This window comes from Mesoplodon mirus (genome assembly GCF_964341445.2).
Source record: "Mesoplodon mirus genome assembly, chromosome: 7".
Lineage (NCBI taxonomy): Eukaryota > Metazoa > Chordata > Mammalia > Artiodactyla > Ziphiidae > Mesoplodon > Mesoplodon mirus.
Window position 1 is genome coordinate 115,180,490 of NC_138983.1, and position 22,237 is coordinate 115,202,726.

General features: G+C 36.7%; 1 protein-coding gene across 5 annotated transcripts in view; it reads left to right on the forward strand.

Moving 5' to 3' along the window:
* CWF19L2 (CWF19 like cell cycle control factor 2) overlaps positions 1–22,237 on the forward strand; it is a 208,314-nt gene that overhangs the window by 149,007 nt on the left and 37,070 nt on the right. For 2 of the 5 annotated variants that reach the window (XM_082627372.1, XM_082627371.1), the window contains exons 17-19: positions 1,462–1,563; positions 4,321–4,450; positions 7,123–11,105. In XM_082627372.1, the coding sequence (XP_082483498.1) occupies positions 1,462–1,563; positions 4,321–4,450; positions 7,123–7,154 (264 nt within the window). In that variant the 3' untranslated portion in view covers positions 7,155–11,105. Of the gene's footprint in view, positions 1–1,461; positions 1,564–4,320; positions 5,008–7,122; positions 11,106–22,237 lie in introns of those variants that run through there. The other 3 variants (XM_082627375.1, XM_082627374.1, XM_082627373.1) reach the window with 2 other exon arrangements.

The following is a 22,237-nucleotide window of genomic DNA, read 5'->3' on the forward strand; positions in this document are numbered from 1 at the left end:
ATATGGGGACATATGTATATGTGTAGCTGATTAATTTTGTTATAAAACAGAAACTAACCATTGTAAAGCAATTATAGTCCAATAAAGATGTTAAATATATATATATTTTTTAATGGAGTCTTCCATTCCTTTTTCTTTGACTACCAGATTTGCACAAAGCACTATTAATAGATGGAAATGAAAGTCATATTTGAATAATATTCTCTGTGCCAAGCATTTATATGCATTTTTTCTATTTGATCTTCATAGCAAACTTCTGAGCTCTTCATATTTCTCATGAGACTCACAGATGTTAAATAACTTGCCTGAAGTTACATAGTTATAAGTATCAGAGCTGTGATTAGAGCCTTGTCTGTCTCTTTATTTTTTTCCTAATTGTCTATGTCATACATGTTTTCACATTTTATTTTTAAATGTGAAAATATTTTTAAAAAGCACAAAGTAGTAACCCATTTCTCTGCATTTTACATATTGTACTGTTTTGTAAACTGATTACTTTTTCATTATGCTTTTCCTATAACCTGAACAACTCTTTATAAGCCCCAACTTTAATTGCTTTATACTATTTCAAGATGACCACTCTTCTTCCACCATACCATACTATCTCTTTCCAAGTCATGCCTTCCTGAGGACACAATACAAAATATATATAGTTAAGTAGAAATATGTAATTCACTGCCAAAATTAGTAAATGCTGACTGTATAAGGGGATTAGAGGGGAGAGATATTACTTTAAATTGACCAGTTTGAATACTTTCTAGTGACAGAATAAGGGCTTGGAGGAAAAACTTGCAAGGACACAAGATCTACTTAATTTTTAAAGCTAGAAATTATGGCCTTTTCCAATCAAGACAGAGTTTAAAATACTTCAGGCATGCACACGTGTGTGTGTTTGTGTGTGTGTGTGTGTCCGTGCTTGAGTGTGTATAGAAAGAGGGAGGGAAAAAAGAGAGGGAAAGATAATAGTTAATCATGGAAATATTTTGAAACAAGGTTGGTAAACTAAAAATTTCTATACCCACCCCACCAGTTAATAAAAACTATGATTGTTCATGTTTAATTTATCTTTGATCAATAAATAGTAGTAAAATCTCAGGGATGTTATACCTCTGCATTGTGAGGAAAATATAAGAAAGCATATCCTTAATCTCTATTTGCATAGTCTAAGGAAAATTACTCGGTTGTTATATATTTTAAAAATGCCTTTTCTTTCCTGTTTCCCCAAAAGACAGAAAAATAATTGGTTCTGATTATAATTGCTGGATATTATAAAGCACTATCTAGCTGAAAGACTACCAAATGAAATGTTTTATTTAAGAAGTTAAGTTATTGTTTAAATACCTATAGAACTGGAAATTCAGTGTGTACGTTTGTCTTGAGGGATGCTTAAGTAGGAAGAGGGATTAAGCATAACTTTCTGATTTCATGCTGTATTCATGTGTGATTTATCTGTTTATTTAGGTACCCAGAGGCTTTCCTTACTTCTCTGTGAATTTTGGCCTCCAGGGAGGGTTTGCCCATGTCATTGAAGATCAACACAAATTCCCTCATTACTTTGGAAAGGTATGCTCACAAATTTAGTAAAATACCAGAGTTCAGCAATTTTGTAACACTTTTCTTTTGAAGGGAAATCAAAACTTTGGGCACAATATATAGTGAAGTTGGTTATTACTGTTCCACCCAAGTTTTAGAGGGAGTACCCAGAAACTGTTAATAAGTATATCCCAGAATATTTATAACAGGAATATTACTTTGTAACCAAACATTTGTTGACAGTGTCAATGGTGACTATAATGCTTTCCTGTGGAGTCAGCCAGGCTTGTGCTGAGAGTGATGATAACTGATAATGATGATAACCCACTCATTGAGGATTTACAATGAGCCTGGTGCTGTTCTGAGCACTCATTTAATGCTCACAATAACTCTATTATGTAGATATTTTTATACTTTCATTTTATAGATGATGAAACTGAGCTACAGAAAGGCTATATAACTTCCCCATGGTCATGTGCTAATAAGTGACAGAAACAAGGGGTGCATAAGCTCATGGTTGAACTAGAGAACAAATGATCTCACATCTTCATTTATAATTAAGAACGATATAGTCCGAGAAGAATGTGTCACTCCTTTCACACAGATAGTTTCTGGACAGGTACTAGAGTGTAGATCTTTCATTTTTTGCTAGTAGGTTCTTTCCGTTACTACAGATTGCCTTCTAGGGGTATAGTCCTTAAATTTAAGGTCTACTGAGTATTTGGGAAGTATGTAAGTTAGTATCAGGGACTAGAATGAAATTAGTGAAGCCATTGAAGCAATCAAAAGAAGTCTAGGCAATAACAGCTCTAGAAGTGACCTTTCAATCTAGTGTAACTCAGGCCTTTCTCTCTAAATTAGAGGAGCCTAGATGAACTCTGTCCATGGTTCCCTGTTCTTCCTCCCCACTTTCATCTCCTGTGTAAGATCATTTTCTAAAAAGAAGAGTGACATGTAAGAGGTTTGGACTCAAAACTTTTTATGCTGTTATCCTTAAAGGTTAACTAGAGGCCTAAAATCACATTCATCTATGAACTGTTGAGATATGTTACAGAAACTTGTCTGAGAATTTTTCAGAATATCTTTTCCCACAGTTAACTAGAAAGAAATTTGTTTTCATTGCTCTGAAAAATTCTGTTTTGTTATACAACAGAGCTTTATAATTCAAAGCTTTATGACTCTGCATTTATTTCTTTCAAAAAAAGAATACTTAATTCTAGTGAAAATGAAGTAAAATATCAATTTTTTAACTTGCATAAATTTAATTGGGAGATCGCCCCCCCAAAATATTATGTATGTACTATGGTTTTTATGATACTGTTTTAATGTTAAAAGGAAAGCTTCTTTAGTTAGCATTACATCATTGATCCGTTTTCCCCAAAATCTGCTTTCCAAGAAACAGCCTATGAGACCAAAACTCCCTTCAGCCTGCAGTTGTTCAGAGAGCAAGAAGGGTTGGTCTCTTTCCATTAACATCTGCTTCAGTAACAGAACAAGAATCAGTCCTTATATGGAACACATGAGACAAAACTTGATGCTTTGTAGACAGTTTTAGATCAATTTATAAGCTAGGCTTTCTTAAACTACATTGCTAGTGATTGGCTGGTGCCAAGAAACTCTTGCATTAAATCTAAATGTGCCCTCTTTTTAAACTATGTCTCTCTTAACCCCTTTATTTCCCTTTCCCACTGAAAAGAGGTTTCCTTTTCCATGAAGCTTTTCCTGATTTATCCAACAATTAGAATCTTCTTTCTTCTAGAGTTTCCATGTAGTCTGCTTTGACATTTGCCTTATTCTGCTTTATAACTCCCACCACAGCTCCACATTCTGTTATGAGCTTTCTGAAGACAGAGAAATGTATTTTAGTTATCTCCGTATCCCCTACAATATTTGGCACTTGCTTGTACATAGTAGGTCCCTTTAGTATATTTGTTAAGATGAAGAACCTATGTCTTAGAATGATTATGTCCAAGGTCTTACCATGCAATCCTGTAGACCTAGACTGAATATACAGAACTCAACCCTTAGCCCAAGATTTTCTGTATTACCGTACTTCCCTTCCTCGAAGCATTATAAATCTCCCCCATGTCTTTCTGTACGTGGATACTCACTATCATAAATTTGATTAATTTCTGTAGCTGATAGCACAGGAAGAGGATCATGAAGGAAATGATCTACAATAATAAGCAGACAGTCAGGAATCCATTCCTTTCAGGGCTTGGGAATGTGACTTTTTAAATGAAGGTGATTTATAATTTTTAATTCTTGGTTTGCTTAGATTAGTACCAAAATATGATTTTGTTTCCTGAAAAAAGATCTACAGCTAATAGTACAAGAAACTGGCTTTTAACTATACTGGGTAGTAGAGAGAACATTAGCCTGAGATTCAACTGTAGTTGAACAACCAAGTTAATAATTGCTACGTGTTGATCAACTTTTTCTTCAAACTTTTACCAGAGCAGCTAATAAGGACCAAATTAGTTAAATTTCATTTTCTCTTCCTCCCCTTTGCTGCTGTCTGATAGATGTGCTAACAAGCAGCAAAATAGACAAATTGTTTGACAGGAGACACAGCTAGGACCCCTAGAATCACAGGGTTTGCATAGTTAGAACTAAATGAAAAGAAGGTTTATTTTTAACTTGAAACTAATACCTATGTAAAATTTGAGCATCCTCACGGAGAACTACTTAATGTTATATTTAGTAACAGAATAAATAGAAATAGTTTCATTCCTGTTTTTAGTATTTATACATGCACGTGTTTGTATTTTTCTCATTCTTTGAAAGGAAATCATTGGTGGAATGCTGGATGTGGAACCAAGACTTTGGAGGAAAGGGATCCGAGAAAGCTTTGAGGATCAGAGGAAGAAAGTACTGCAGTTTGCTCAGTGGTGGAAACCATTTGACTTCACCAAAAGTAAAAAATGTTGAGACATACCTTTCATTTTTTTTATTTCCTCTTCAGATTTCTTTCAGTTTTATTTCCATTGCATCTAACTAAACAACTGATCATCAGGTAATAGGAAGAGAGTCATGATCTGGGTTTATGACAACTGCATCACTGGATTGTGTTGGTTTCCTTCCCCACCGACTCCTGTGGACTTCATTGTAGTAACTGTGGAGCAAGACCAGTTATGTTGTGTGACCTGTTCATGTCCTGTTCTGTACCTATGTCTTGGTATTCTGAACTATTAACACATAGAAAGACTTTTCTGAAGGATTATCTAGGAAGTATAGCAAATCATTGCTTCAGAGGGAAGCAGGTCTGCTTCAAGTTTAAGTCTGCTGACTAGCTTCTTTTGCATTTTTTAAACTAAGGGTTGGCATATTTAGTAATAATTGAAATTTCTTTTCACAGCATTTTATAGAAGCTCTTAATTTTCTACCAATAGCATATACATTACTACTGTTCTTTTAATTAAAGGAAAAAAGAATGTCCCAAAAGTAATTAAGAATTAAATAAGGTATATAACATATTCATGATTTGTTTTTATTTCTGCATTTTTAAATAATGTCTTTGAATTTTGGTGATTTTAAAAGTAATTGTTCCAAAAATTACAGTTTACATTTGTTTGGGGTTTGTATGAAAGTTAAAAATTTTAGCCAAATCATCATTTTGGGGTTGTATTGATTATTACAAAATCTTAAGTAATGTGAGTATTTTTAGTGTCAGGAACACATTCTGTTGTCCCATTTGATCTGAGGTTCTTCATTTTCCTTTATTCTTACACTTGGTGTGAAGAGAAAAACCCTATACATATAAAATATGGCCATGGTCTCTAAGAGTGTTCCTACTTTATTTTTTATATGGAAGATATTTTTGTAGTAACCCTTTTTCAAAGATGTTGATTTTTTTGGAGCAGAACCTTGACACTTTGTCATGAAATGTTGAATACTTAGAATCAATGTGACATGTACTCTAGAGTAACTCCTAACTCGACGTAGTTATTTTTAATATTGACATCTCATTTCTTTAGTATCTTGAAAAAAGAGAAATGTTTATGTTCTATCTGCAGTTTTAAAATTTTAATAAAAGTTCGAAGTTTAATGGTTTCAGATTCTCAATATTTGAAAATTGGATTTAAGTTATTATCACATTGATACTTGATAGTATTTTATTTATTGCTGTTTTCAGACTCTTTTGGCCTTGCTGCAAAGTCGCAGAGGAATCTCTAACATTCATTTATTCAATCAGTGAGTTAACAAACATTTGTTTGCAGGGCATTTTGTTGCATACTGGTAGTACAAAAATTAAAAAATACTTCCTATACCTTAAATTATTTCATAGTTTAGTGGTGCAAGAGACATGTTCAAAAATAATTGCAGCACAATATAAGTTCTAATGCAAGATATGTGCCAAGTGTATTCAAGTACAGTGCTAAAGGACTATTTACACCTCCTCTGTCTTCATTCTTAGCTGATGAATCTTGCTTCCTGTTTTACTGAGAAAATAGAACTAAATAGAAGGGAGTTTCTACCACATCTAATTAATATACCTGCATCTGTACGCATGTACTCTGCTTCTCCTCTTGATAACTGTAGGTAAATTATTTTGTTGTCCTTACCTAGAGCTAGTCAACTCATTTATATACTACTAGATTTCATCCTTTTTCACCTACTCAAATGCCTCTACCCTCTGAATTATTAGATTTTTTCCTCTCTATAAGATTATTTCAGTTAGCATACAAAACCTTTTATAATATATCAACAACAAGCCCTGGCATCATACTGCCACCCCTAGCCATTTCTCTTCTCCAGTTGAGCAAAATTCATTTTTAAAAAGTCTGTTTCCTTTCCTTCCATCTTCTTCCTGTTCTCAGTAGTTAGACTTCATTCTCACCATTCTACTAGTTTTAGTTTTGTTTATGGTAAGGTCCTCAGTTCCTTCCACATTGCCAAATCAAATTATTTATTGTCAGTGCTCATCTTACTCTACCAGCTTCATTGGCATACTTGATCACCTCCCCTTCTTGAAACACTATTTTTACTTTGCTTCTAGAACACTGTCTCTTATTTATCCTCTTTCCTTACTGGCTGCATCCTCTCAATCTCCTTTGCTGGTTTCTCTTCTTGTCAACTTCTAAGTGTTGAAATGCCTATTCTCAAACCATAACTACTGTATTCACTCTCTCCCAAGGTAATTTTCTCAATAAAATGGTCTTAAATACTATTTTTAAGTTGGTTCATTTACTCAGCAAATATTTGAGTGTCTTCTATATGCCAGTCACCGGTCTGTGTGCAGAGGTTACATTAGTGAAGAAAACAAAAATCCCTGTCTTTGAGGAGTTTACATTGTATCAGAGAAGACAGATAGTACACATTAGACAATAAATAAATTGTCTAGGAGATGTCAGAGGTGATAAGTACTATGAATAAAGGAAAATAGAACAAAATAAGGAGGTTGTTTTCCAAATTTTTATTCACTTTGGACATCTTCACTGAATTCCAGAATCACATATCCAAATACCAACTTGACATCTGTTCTGTAACTGTATCGGTAGTAAGCATATATAAAATGAACTCCTGATTTTCCTCCTGTTCTAGTTATTTATAATAATAACCATTTCATTATATCTCATGGTTTTATAGGGGAGACTTCTGGTCAGGGCTCAGCTGGATGATTTGCCTCTGCTTCAAGATGTCCGGGGCCTCAGCTGGGATAGCTCAAATGTCTGGAGATGACCGGGGTCATATGTCTGGATACTCTGTTCTTCATACAGTGTACGCTGAAGCTGGAATAGTGGAAATGGTTCCTTTACTCACATGTGTGTTGCCTATAGTGGAATGAATGGAACAGCTGGGGACATGCTGATAATACTCTTTTCTCCTATGGTAATTTCAGGGTAGTTGGACCTGCTATATGGCTTCTGGATTCCTCCAGAGCAATCATTCCAAAAGACAGTTCTGAGAGATAAGAGGTAGAAGGTGCCAATCTTCTAGAGTCTGGTACAGCTTAACTTTTGCTGTGTTCTTTTTATGATAAAGTTGTCACAGAGCCCACCTACATTCAAGAAGAGGGGTCATAACCCTATCTCTCAGTGGTAGTAGTGTCAAATAATTTGTGGTCATCTTTAATCTACCACAGTCCATCCTCTAGCCACAAACTTATACTCCTCCTATGTGAAAAACATTCAAATCCACCCAGGAAAGTCCCATTCCAGTAGGGCATTAGGCTTAGGCTCAAAATTCAGGATCCCATCTAAATCAGGCCCAGATGGAGATGAGGTTACTCAGGTGCTTCAATCTGAAGACCTGTGAACTTAGACAAATTATCTGTACCCCTTACACACACACACACACACACACACACACACACACACACACACAATCAAACATGCAGTAGTAAGAGAAGTATATAGTTACTGCAGTAGAAACATTCATTGAAAAAGATGGAAAACTTGATGCACATTTTAGTCACTGTTCGCTAGTAATTCTAAAATTAAGTCAAGCATATGTTGCCAGTTGCTTGATTAGGGCCCCAGTCCTGCTTTTTTTTTTTTTTTTTTTTTGTCCCCCCAGTCCTGCTTCTTGAGAATGATTCCATTGGGCTCTTTGCTCTGCCCTTTGCACTCTTGGTTCAACGCTCAGTCAGCCTTTGTTTTTCATAAGAAATAACTCAAGACTTACACTGCCAGCTAAGACAAAGTAACCGCATTATCTTCTTGTCCAAAACAACTGAAAAATAGACAACATATATGAAAGAATGGTTTTTAAGACATGGGATATCAGGCAAGAAAGTGTGATGAGCCCTGAGAGATGGGGGGAAAGTGACATAAACCCTGTATTACCCTATCTTATTGCTGTGAGAGTTTCCACCTTGTGGTACAAGTTGGGAGAATCCAGGCAGAGCCCGTTGAACTGAGTTGAGGAAGTAGAACTATGAGTCTGGGGAGACTAAGACAACAGGACTGGTTACTAGAGAAGAGATTGCTACAGAGAATTCTAGAGATCTTCAGAGGGTCCCCTTCTAGTATCTGTACAGTGACTAATTGTATGCATGTGAGGAAACTACCCAAGGCCAGGAAAAGATTGATCTACCCGAGATGATTAGAGGGAACCTTTCTTGATAGCTAGAATGGAAAATTTCAAGACTGACTAGGAATTGGGTAGAGTACACAGATGGTAATTGCAGTGTAGAATAATTATTCCAACACTTAGCACTGATCTAGTCTTGACAGACATCTTAAAAGCAAGAGGCAAAAGGCTCAAACTGTTTCCAAGTAACTGCACCTCGGAACAGAGCTTAAAAGTATGTATAGGAATAAAAATATATCCAGAAGTCACAATATAAAATTCAAAGTGTCTGGCATCCAGTCAAAAATTACAAGGCATGCAAAGAAAGCAGCTACATGGATAAATATATAAGATTTTTTTCTTTAGATTTCTTTAAAAGATATTTTCCTTCTATAAACAAAAATCGTATGAGGTTTATAACATATGTAAAAGCAAAATAAATGACAATAATAGCACAAGGGTGGGAAAGGGAGAAGTGAAAGTACAAGATATTGTACTATATTTGAAGCAGTATAACATGACTGTAGGCTGTGATAAAGATATGTAATTAAAGCAGAGCCTAAGATAAAAAAAACAAGCAAATAAAGATTTATAGCAAAAACCCAACAAAGAGGGTAAAATGAAACAAAATAATAATCTAAATGAAGGCAGAAAAAGAACAGGGAAACAAAGTATAGGTGGGATAAAGAGAAAACAAATAACAAGATGATAGATTTAAACCTAAACATTATATTAATAATATCCTTTTTTATTGCCATATAGCAAATTACAACTTAAGCAGCTTAAAGCAACAAATCTTTAATATCTCAGCTTCTGTGGGTCAGGAGTTCAGGCACAGCTTGACTGGGTCCTCTCTGCTTAGGATCTCACCAGGCCAAGGTGTCAATTAGAACAGAGTTTTCACCTGGAGACTGAACTCAGAAAAGATTCACTTCCACACTCACATGGTTCTTTGCAGCATTCAGTTCCTTGCAGCTAGAACTGAAAACTTCAGTTGGTTAATGGCTGTTGGCCAGAAGGTGCTCTGTGCTTCTCTAGGCATCAGCAATTTCTTACCACATGTGGTTCTCTAACATGGCCTATTGCTTCCTCACAACCAGCAACAGAGAGGGAGATTCCAGAAAGATGGCAGCTGAACTCTTACATAATACGCAAAATCACATACATCTGTTCCCATATACTGTTGGTTAGAGGCATGTCACAGGTCCTGGATCCCCACACTCAAGGGGATGCAATCACAAGGTTGTGAACACCAGGATTGGAACATAATGGAGGCCACCCTAAGAGTTTGTCCACCAAAAATATGCCATTTCACATTTTAAGAAACTTTCTTAAAACTTTCTTCTTTCATTTTTCCCACCTTGCCCTTTGTTTTTCTACATTTTATTTCTGTGTCTATTAGAATCTACAGAATACATTGTTATTTTTGCTCTAAACACCTAACTCTATTTTAAAGCAACTTTTTAATGAGGAAAAAAATTATATATACTCAAGTATTGTAATTTCCAGTACTCTGCATTCCTTTTAGTTGATCCAAATTCACATTTGGTGTCACCTTAGTAAATGGACATAAAGTCAGTTTGATTTTTTTAGCCTTGTCCTGTGTACCTGTTGTTCCTAATTTATTTATTGATTCTGTAGCAATGTTTGTTTGTTGTTTGGTTTCTCATTTTTTATAGCTAAGCAGTCTTCCTAATTCTATTTTTTAAATCATCTTGTTTTTTGAGCTTTTGTTTATTGCATTTAGATTTTCATCAAGTTGCTCAAGAAGTACTTTATGGAAATTTATTTTGTGTGAGTTTTCTTCTAGTCATGCTCTTTGTAGTTAGCATGCATTGTTTCAATTCATTTATACATTTATTCTTTACTCCTTTTTCTTTTTTTTTTTTTTTGCCATGGTGTATTTACAGAGTTGCCAGAATGTTTCTTTTCATCTTGTTCATGCTTGGAGGTCTGTGTTGTACATTCTATCAGCAATAAAATGGCTTGGCTTTCTTCATACTTTCTAACTTGAACCAATTTGTTTTCCAGTCAGCACTGTAGTTTGAGGCCTGGATAGTTCCTATTCTATCTACTTTTTCATAGCCTGAGGGAATTGTGGGGAGGGGTGGAGAGTGGAGGTGTGATTGAGATGTTTTGTTAGAATTGCTGAGCTCCGTAAGTCTCTCTGTGAGATAGTAAATATTGTGTATCATCATTCATATTGCCTAGTAGAAATCTTTCCATTCCCATTGGGAAAGATATGTGGGTTTTAAATTATTTCCCAACTCAGTGTTTAGCACTGGAGCATTCACTTCAAAAAGTCATCTCCGTTGTGCACTTTTTCATAAGTTAGCCCATTTCTCTCCAGCCTTTTCCAGTATTTCCTCAATGACAAAATGGAGGCAAATAAGAGGGAAAAGATAAGCATAATGACTGAGTTTGTTTCTTTTCATAATTTGGGGTATTGGGTATTAGTGACAATTCTGAAAAGTTAATACTCATTGAGGTTTTCCTTAATTTATGAATTTAATTCATTTATTCTTAATTCTTTTATTGATCAATATTTTTCTGCTTTTTTAACTACATGTCATAGATTCTGATATAAAGTGTTTTCATTATTAGAAAATTTTACTTTCAATTCGAATTTCTCATTTGACCCAAGGATTATTTAAAATAAGGTTTATTAATTTCAATAGAAGATCATTTTTGCTTTTTGGATTTGTTAATAATTTCTAGTACTACATTGTGATCAGATATTTTTTGTTAATATTTCTACTTTACGGAACTTTGTGGCCTCATATATGATTACTTTTTATGAATAGTTTATATGTACTTTAGATGGTATACAGTCTACTATCAGCATGTCAAGTTTGATTTATAGTCATAGAGTCTACGTTATGTTGTGTAGGTCTTCTATATACATAGTCATTTTTTGTACTTATTTTGTCCTGTACTTTGTTTTGTTTGTTAACGTCTTCTACTATTAGTGCAGTTCTATCTTTGTCTTCCTGCATCTTCTGGTTACAGTGTTATTTGGCACAAGATAACTATTATCTTTATTGTGAATTGTGGCTCTTAGCATTAAAAGAGAGCTTTCTTTGTCACAATTTTCCTTTTTTGGCCTAGATTATACTTTGCCTGGTACCCTTACTTTCTTACTGTTTTCATTTACCTAGCATTCCATTGTCCATCCCATTATTTTTAGCCTTCTTAAATAACTTTGTTTCTTATATGTGTCATACTGTTGGTTCTTGCTTTGAGAGCCAGATTGGAAGCACTTTTCCTTTAATAGATGTGTCAAACCCATTTATATTTATTAATATGACTGAATGTTTGGTCTCAAGTCTTTCAGAAAATTTTATAATTATTACATTTACTCTGTTTATTTCTCCATGTAATGTACATTATTTGCTATTTTGTTAAAAACTTTGTTGATATTTAGGAAGGTTTGAATTTTTGTTCTAGTGGTTACCAATTTACTTATACTTTATCCTCATTGTCATTAAATGCTTACTTTCTGATTTATCAGGTTTTTAAAACCCTTAATTCACACCTATTGCCTATATAGTATACAGCAATCAATGAGCTTATTCTACTTTCTTCTTTATGTTCCATTTTTTAGTTATCTTATTTCTACCTGGTCACACATAAAATGTTTATATATTGGTTTTTCATTGTCATCCCTATTACTCATTTGTCATAAAGCTTCTATTAAATATGATAAATTCTCAGTGTCATTTTAATTTGTTTATTGGCTGAAATTTTCTCAAGTCATCTCTTGCTTGAATGAAGCTCATTCATTACTAGATTCCTCATTAGTGGCTCATCTGTACACAATTATCTAAGTTCTTATGTTTAAGGATGTTTTTCTATAGTACTGATACTTGAAGGATGGCTTAGCTGAATATAAAATCCTTGATTCACACTTGTTCAGTTTTCTGAAAATTCTTTTCCATTGTTGCCTTGCCATATACATATGTGTGTGTGTGTGTGTGTGTGTGTGTGTGTATGATTTTGAGAAGACTGATGCCAGTCTAATTCTCTTGCCTTTACAGTTTATTTGATCATGTAGCCTGTAATCCTTGAGGTTTTTTTTTTTTAATTTCAAGTCTAAATAGTTTTACCAGGATATGTCTCAGAGTTGACATTCTAGGTTTACTTTTCCAGTTACCTTGAGATCCCTTTCAAAATGTAAATTCACATCTTTTTTATTTGTGATTAAGTTTTTATAATTATAGTTTTAAGTATTAATTCAGTTACATTGTTTTTATTTTCTTCTTCAGAGACTCCAATTATACATGTGTTATTTCTCCTTTGTCCACCATTTCACTCTTTCTAACCCTGTTTCCTTTCTCATGTTGCTTGTTATTTTGCATTTCTTCTTTGCCTCTTAAATTTTCATTTAGTCTGTTCTCTATGGGCACCTTATAATTTAATCTTTATTTATGTTATGATTTTGCCTTATCTTCCATTTCTTTCTTGAACTTAATCATCTCAATTATGCCAGTTATTTTTGCCTATTTCTGTTGTTTTTTTGTTTGTTTGTTTTTTTGAATTTTCAAGTCAGTTTGCTTTTTATATACCCAAATGCTATTTGAGTGTTTTAATTCAGTTTGCTCTGTTTTGTTACAGTTTTCTATGATTGTTGTTTTGGCAGAGTTTGGTTGAATCCTTGGTTGATTGAATCTGCCGATGTGGAACCACAGATATGGAGGAACCACAGATATGGAGGGCCGACTCTAAATTATATTCTTACATTTTCAGCTGTATGGAGGGTTGGCATACCCCTAACCTCCATGTTGCTCAAGGGTCAACTGTAATTTGAGGTTTGGATATATCCTATCTTTTCCTCAGGTTGAGGGTATGGTTTTTGTATAAATTTATTTGTTCTTCTTGTTCTTTATTGTTTCTGGTGGATATGGGGAGACAAAGATGTAGGTAGCTGCCATTCTTCTTTATTACCTGGAGGTTCTCTCTTGTTCACTCTTAAATCCACCTCAGTGAGGCCTCCAAAGCTGTTTATTTTTGGAAGCTACAATAGTAATGTTGATCCAGTTGCCCAATTCAAAGCAAATTAACCAAAAAGACTATTTCAGTCTTTATCTTAGTTACGTTCTCTATAAGACAGAACATTGTTGAACATTACATGAAACTCTTTTTACTTTATTGGTGGCCCTGTCTCTGTTTTCTTATTCCTCTTTGTTTTTTATTAATATAGTTTCTGGTTCATTTTTCTTTGTACACCCCTGAAATGAGTTCTTTATCTAAATACCCCATAAGATACTTCAGAATCAACATATCCAAAATAAAACATATTTTACTCATTTCCAAAATTTTTCTTCCTCCAGTAGATCCAGTTTCGGTGAATGAATCTAACCATAACCAAGTAAGCCACACCCCAAATTTGAGTCATCTTTTGTGCCTTCCACATTCAATGACCAATTGTGTCCTGAACAATATACTTTTTTAACATCTCTCAAATATCCTCCTTATTCCCTATGGTATGGCATCGCTTCAGACTTCTGTCATCTCTCTTCTGAATTGCTGTATTAGCCTAACTATTGTTTCCCTTTCAGTTTTGCTTTTTTCTTTCAATATCAGAATTATTTCTTTAAAAAATCATGTCATGCCTCTTCAGTGGTTCTTTTTTGCTTAAAGGATAAAATCCAAACAACACAGCATGGGAGAAATTATTTTCATAATATGAGTTCATCCTACCTTTCTATTGTCACTTCTTCCCTCTCATGCTCATCTCACTTCTTCTCCTAGTCAATGAAAATCATAGTGAACAACTTTAATTCCCCTAACATATCATGCTGGTTTAGCCTCTTTACCTCTGTTCATGATGTTTCACTTGGACTACTTCCCACCCTCTTTCTACAACATACACACTTGGCGGATATCTACTAATTTTGAGGACATTGTTCAGCCCAGATATTAACCTTAATGGAGATTTTTACTGACACGTGTTGAATTGATCGCTTTCTCTTTCTGTCCCAGTTGTAAAAGGCACATTCTGATGTAGCACCTATAAGATATTATTTGATTTATTTATTTACATTTCTTCCCTTTTGTAAGTTCCTAGGACAAGTACCTGAAATACAGTAGGCTCACTTTACTGGCACTTACTTAAAAGATAAGATGATAGTTTTCTAAGGCTTGCTTTGCCTCCTCCTGATCTAGGACTCTACAACTGGCATCATTGGAAAGAACTTCAGATAGTATTACTGGTTAAAGTGTTCTAGAGGTTTTTGCAAGTTACACATCACTTTTCCCTGCAAAATAATTCCGTGTCTAGAAACACAAATAATTGAAGAGGAAATATCAGAACTAACAGGAAATTCAAAAGAAGCACTTACATCAAGAAACATTTGATAAAATTCAGACAATGTCATTACGTGCTAGAGGACAAGAAAATAGTCCAAGAACTATTAACATGATCTTTAAGAAATTTTGCTGGAAATGATATGACTGGTAAGAGATTAATATCCAAAATATATAAACAACTCATATAACTCAATATTTTAAAAAAACAATCCAATTTAAAAATGGACAGAAGACCTGAATAGACATTTTCTCAAAAAAGACACATAGATGGCCAACAGACATGTGAAAAGATGCTCAGCATCCCTAATCAGCAGAGAAATGCAAATCAACACCAAAAGCACAATGACATCACCTAACACCTGTCAGAATGGCTATAATCAAAAAGAAAATAAATAACAAATTTTGGCAAGGATGTGGAGAAAAGAGTACTTTTATACACTGTTGGTAGGAATGTAAATTGGTGCAGCCACTATGGAAAACAGTATGGAGGATCCTCAAAAAACTAAAAATAGAACTACCATATGACCCAGCATTTCCACTCCTGGGTATATATCTGAAGAAAATGAAAACATTAAAAAGATACATGCACCCCAATATTCGTAGCAGCATTATTTACAGTAGCCAAGATATGGAAGTAACCTAAGTGTCCATCAACAGATGAATGGTTAAAGAATATGTATATATATATGCAATGGAATACTACTCAGCCTTAAAAAAAGAATGAAATTTTGCCATTTGCAACAACAGGAATGGACTTAGAGGGTATTATGCTTAGTGAAATAAGTCAGAGAAAGACAAATACTTTGTGATGTCACTTATATGTATAATCTAAAAAACTAGTGAATATATCAGAAAAGATATGCAGGAGAGACTTCAAGATGGCGGAGGAGTAAGACGTGGAGATCACCTTACTCTCCACAAATACATCAGAAATATATCTACATGTGTGGAACAACAACTACAGAACACCTATTGAATGCTGGCAGAAGACCTCAGACTTCCCAAAACGCAAGAAACTCCCCACATACCTGGGTAGGGCAAAAGAGAAAAAAAAAAAAAAAAGGCAAAAGAATAGGGTCGGGACCTGCACCAGTGGGAGGGAGCTGTGAAGGAGGAAAGGTTTCCACACTCTAGGAAGCCCCTTCTCGGGCGGAGACTGGGGGTCGGAGGGGGAAGCTTCTTAGCCACGGAGGAGAGCGCAGCCACAGGGGTGTGGAGGGCAAAGCGGAGAGATTCCCGCACAGAGGATCGGTGTCGACCAGCACTCACCAGCCTGAGAGGCTTGTCTGCTCACCCGCCAGGGAGAGTGGAGGCTGGGAGCTGAGGCTCCAGCTTCGGAGGTCAGATCCCAGGGATAGAACTAGGGTTGGCCGCGTGAACACAGCCTGAAGGGGGCTAGTGCGCCACAGCTAGCCGAGAGGGAGTGCGGGAAAGTCTGGACCTGCCAAAGAGGCAAGAGACCATTGTTTCGGGGGTGTGCGAGGAGAGGGGATTCAGAGCACCGCTAAACGAGCTCCAGAGATGGGCGCGAGCCGCGGCTATCAGCGCAGACAGCAGAGACGGGCATGAAAGGCGAAGGCTGCTGTCGCAACCACGAAGAAGCCTGTGTGCATGCACAGGTCACCATCCATACCTCCCCTCCCAGGAACCTGTGCAGCCCGCCACTGCTAGGGTCCCGTGATCCAGGGACAACTTCCCCGGGAGAACACACGGTGCGCCTCTGGCTGTTGCAACGTCACATCAGCCTCTGCCGCCACAGGCTCGCCCCGCATTCCGTACCCCTCCCTCGCCCTGGCCTGAGTGAGCCAGAGGCCCCTAATCAGCTGCTCCTTTAACCCCGTCCTGTCTGAGCAAAGAACAGATGCCCTCAGGTGACCTACATGCAGGGGCGGGGCCAAATCCAAAGCTGAACCCCAGAAGCTGTGCGAACAAAGAAGAGAAAGGGAAATTTCTCCCAGCAGCCTCAGGAGCAATGAGGAGTTTATTTTTGTATATGGTGTGAGAAAATGTTCTAGTTTCACTGCTTCTCATTGCTATTAAGGTTTATTAACATGACTTTATGACAAAGGAAGTTTCCAGCACAATTGGTTTAAATATCTGTACTCCAGGTACATAAATACTAAGATGGCTGGCAGACGTACAAAAGCTGCAATGGTGTTTTTTCTTAGAAAGCCAGGTTTGAGACTAATCCTACTGAAAAATGAGACATTGTCATCATAGTTGTTAATATTTAGTGAGCACTCTCTATGTGTCCATGTCCTATACTAAACATTTTTCATACATTATCTCACTTAATTTTCACAATACCAAATTAGGTAGATACTCTAAATGCCTCTGTTTAATGTCCCTATTCTGCACATGAAAGAACTAAGGCCTGGAGAGGATATGCAATTCAAAGCATGCCAAGGCTAGCACATTGCCCATCTCCAGGGGACCCACATCCTAGCCTAAGAGATCCCTCGGAGGTGAGCAGTTCACACTTTGCACAGTTTTCACATGCTGATAACATGCAAGACAAACACTGCGGACATCCATATATTTCTGACTCCAGAGACTGCTAAATAGACTTGGAGCTGTGGGCCCAGCTGGAAGGAACAAGTATAATGTTTAATACTGGAAGACAAAAAAGTGACTCCTGTTAACAGGTCTCAAACTGGAATCTGAAGGGAACGTGTATTATCCCAGGATCTTCTGATCTGAGAGTGAAAATAATCACCACCATTTTTCTATGATGCAGGCGGCTAGTAAGTATTCAAACATTTTATAACAGCCTTCAAAGCTGTAATCCAGACAAGGACTCTAATCTAGGTATAAATGTTATAATAAGTTCCTTTAATAAATTCTGAGTTCATGACAAACCTGATTTATGCTTAATTCTATAGGATTATTAAGGGAAAAGTCTAGAGAATCTCCCATGTTGTTTTCTTAACAATGACACACATTGAGATTGTTAATTTACATACTTTATTTCAGTATTTTTAGTATGTTTCTATTGAACCTTAAGTTGACTGGAAACATGCAATGAGTGTGTTCTTATAATTTATTCCATTCCATTTCCTGATTAGCTGTCTAAATCTTTAGTCTTTTGACTTTCACATTAAACAAAATAGTCTACACATTGCTATAACAGCATTCATTGTCTTTCAAAGCTAAGAATAGACAATAAATACTCTGGCATTTTAATTAGCTGCTTCTCTTTCAGCAACAATCTAGCAAAACTGAATAATGGATGACAGATTGATGTGACTTCAGACATCCCCATCCCTCTAATTGCATCACAATAGACGACACAGGAATGTAGGATGAGACCAATGTTGTTCACTTTTTATTTTTCCTTAAACTGTACCTTGCTATTCTTTGTCTACAGCTATTCCAGTTCACTCAATGGCTTTCTATCCTTTCAGCAGTACAATGATGCCTGCCATCTTAATACATAGTTATTCTCTAAAACATTGCTATTAGAGTATGATATGAGATAATAACGGTACAGTTTTCCCAGCCTCTCCCTCTCTCTTCTTTGTCTCCTACACCTGACAGCTGGGTGCTCAGGTTACTGGGTCTGGGCTGCCCACCCAGGAACCTGGGACCAGGTGACACTACTGTCTCTCAGAGTATGGAGCTGAATAGAGAAATTCACAGGCTGCCACCTTGGTCAACCTCTGTCAAATCTGGGTAGACCATTCCAATTGGGTTGTTGATCCAAGAAGGCTAAGCAGAGAGGGAGAATCTAGGTGGGAAACAGTAGGTTGAAAAAACAAAGAAACCAGGTAAATGCTAGAGGATTTGAAGCAAATGTGTGGGCTAGATCCAGGAATTACTGAAACCTTGCTGTGATAGGGTTATACTACAATGACAGGCAAGACGTGATTCCTATCCTCAGAAGAGCTCAGATAACAGCTACAATATAGGGTGATGTGTTAGAATAGAAGTTTGCACAGGTACTGTAAAGGAAATGAAACTACTTGAGGTAGTGAGGCAGGAGACAGGTGGGCTCCAGGTTAGGCATTCACAACTGGCCTCCTGTTTACATTTCTTGGGGCAGGAAAAAGGTGCGCTTCATGCCCGACACTTAAAACTAGCTTCCTTTTTGCGTTTCCTGAGACAGGAGATCGGTGGGCTCCAGGTTAGGCATTTCCAATCAGCCTCCTTTTTGCTCTTTAAAATAGGAATAACAACAGAAACAGGGTAAATAGCGAGGCTTTGTCTCCTGAGGACACTTTAAGATAACAGTCCTGGCAGGGACAGAGAGTGGCTAAACCCTGTTTGAGTAAAGGATCAAGAAGTCACATATTTCCCTTCCTTAGGGCAAGGGAGACACTACACATGCACAGAAATTCTCTTCGGGGGTCAAAAGCAGGGGACACCAGGCCATAATGAGTCTTGCCATTCCCCACCTCCCCCAGACACCCGTGCACTGAAATCCATCTTGGCTGAGGGGTGCATTCGCACCTAAGGGAAGGCCCTGAGACAAATTAGCCAGGGGGGGTGAAGCAAGACAATTGGCGAGAGGGGAGACAAAGACCCAGAAACTGCCCCCTTATAAATGATTTAAACTTCCCAAAGGCATGACTCTTGCTGAGTTTGCCTGTTTGTCTTTCCCATGTACTCTGCTTTTCCAATAAATGCTTTACTTTTCTCTTTACATTCCACCTCCTCATCAGAATTTTCTTGTCAAGGCAGGCAAGGACTGGGGATTTAGGCTCTAGCTGCTGGCCTTCATGGTCTAGCGGTTAGGACTCCTGGTTTTCACCCAGGTGACCAGGGTTCGAATCCTGTTCAGGGAACTACGGTCACACTTCCAGCTGCTGCTCACTGCAAGCTACTGCCACTACTGTGTGCATCCAAAATCAGTAGATGGGGGCAGGAGGAAGGTCAGCAACCCTGTAACAGGGAAGAAGAGTGGGAACTGAGCCTAGAAGAGTAAATGGGATTAAAATAAGGGAGAACACTCCAAAAAGAGAAAACCTAGTGCAAATTCGCCAAGTTGTCAAATAGCAAATGGAGAAGACAAAGATTTTAGAATGGCTGTAACCCAGGGTGAGAATGGAGGAGATCCAAGAACTGATACCGGTGAGGTGGGAAGGGGTCAGGGCATAAAGGGACATCTATTCTATGCTCACAATTTAGGACTTTGTCTGTGGGTAATGGGGATCATTAAAGATTTTAAGGTACAGAGATTAGCAGATTTGTTATTTAGGAAGACCACTTTGGCACTCATGTAGAAGATGCCTTAGAAAGACCTGACATAAGAAAAGGGAGATTAATTTATAGGCATTTGCAATATAGTCTATTCAAGATATGAAAAGGAGCAATGAAATTAGAACATTTTCTTACACCATAAATAAACTCAAAATGGATTAAAGACCAGAAACCATAAAATAACTAGAAGACATACATAGGCAGAACACTCTTTGACATAAATTGTAGCAATATATATTTTTTAATCTGTCTCCTAAGGGAAAGGAAACAAAAGCAAAAATAAACAAATGGGACCTAATTAAAAGCTTTGGCACAACAATGGAAACCACTGACAAAACGACAGCCTACAGAATGGGAGAAAACATTTGCAAATGATATTTTGGGTAATATCCAAAAAATATAAACAACTCAATATCAAAAAAAGCTAATTTTAAAATGGAGAGAACAACTGAATAGACATATTTCCAAAGAGGAAATGAAGATGGCCAACAGGCATATGAAAAGATGCTCAACATCACCAATCATCAGGGAAATGCAAATCAAAACCGAAACCACCATGGGATATCACCTCACACCTTCAGAATGGCTATGAGCAAAAAGACCACAAATAACAAATGTTGGTGATGACGTGGAGAAAAGGGAGCCCTTGTACACTGTTGTTAGGGATGTAAATTGATGCAGCCACTATGGAAAACAGTATGGAGTTTCCTCAAAAAACTAAAAATAGAACTACACATGATTCAGCTATTCCATTCCTGGGTATATGTCCAAAGAAAACACTAATTCGAAAAGATATATGCACCCCAATGTTCATAGCAGCATTATTTACAGTAGCCAAGATACGGAAGCAACCTAAGTGTCCATCAACAGATGAATGGATAAAGATGTGGTATAAACATATACAATAGAATGTCTCTCAGCCATTAAGAAGAATGAAATGTTGCCATTTGCAACAACATGAATGGACCTGGAGGGTATTATACTTAGTGAAACAAGTCAGATGGAGAAAGACAAATACAAATACTGTATAATGTATGTATCATTTATATGTGGAACCTAAAAAATAAAACGAATGAATATAACAACACAAAAATCTTCATTCTGCAATAGGGGAGTAAATAAATTATGATTAATAAAATAGTTATAAGTAGTCTTTAAAGACATCAGAAATATAATAATATTATTAATAATAATATAACTTTACAGTTTTAAAAGTACACAAAATAAGAATAAGCTAATCTCTCCCACATTAAAAGATGTGTACATATTACATATTTACACAGTAAAAAGATTAAAAGGAAAAAATGAATAGGGATGATTCCTAGATATTTTTGAAATGTCTCAACTAAGACTTTTTTTTTTTTTTTTTTTTTTTGTGGTACTTGGGCCTCTCACTGTTGTGGCCTCTCCCGTTGCGGAGCACAGGCTCCGGACACGCAGGCCCAGCGGCCATGGCTCACGGGCCCAGCCGCTCCGCGGCATGCGGGATCCTTCCGGACCTGGGCACGAACCCGCGTCCCCTGCATTGGCAGGCGGACTCTCAACCACTGAGCCACCAGGGAGGCCCTCAACTACGACATTTTTGAAAACCAAAAGTAACTAAAATGTTATGGAACCTAGTGAAGAGGAAAAATGGGTTTGACATAGTTTCATTGGGTGCTACGTGTTATGAAAAAAGTTTTTTTTTTTTTTCCAACAATTGATACTCCTCAATAAACTTGTTGTGCCATTTGGCATCCATCTCTATGGGAAGCCACTCTGATTTTCAGTGGAAAGCCACTATTCCCTAGCTCATTTTAAAAACAATTGCTAATGGGTGACAAGCTCTGTTTTTCAGGGGACAGTCTTAAAAGGATACTCACTAGCAGTTGATACTTAACGTGAGTGCTTTCTAATGTAACTTCATTCAAAGCTAATTTTGTTTAATGAACCTGGGAAAGCTGTAATGAAGCAACACATTCCTGTAGCACAGAAATATTATATTTCCTCTAGTGTAGAAACAGTATAGAGCCAGGACACTTAAGCACATTCAGCAAAGACATGGGGGAAAACGTGGCTGCAGTTGGGTTACAGCCAGTAAAGTTTGTCTGCCCATCTAACTTCAGTATAGGAAAAAGTTAACAGTTTCGAGAATTATGAATTTTGGGGAACTAAAGTTAGATGGAGCTGGGGTTGAAAGCTA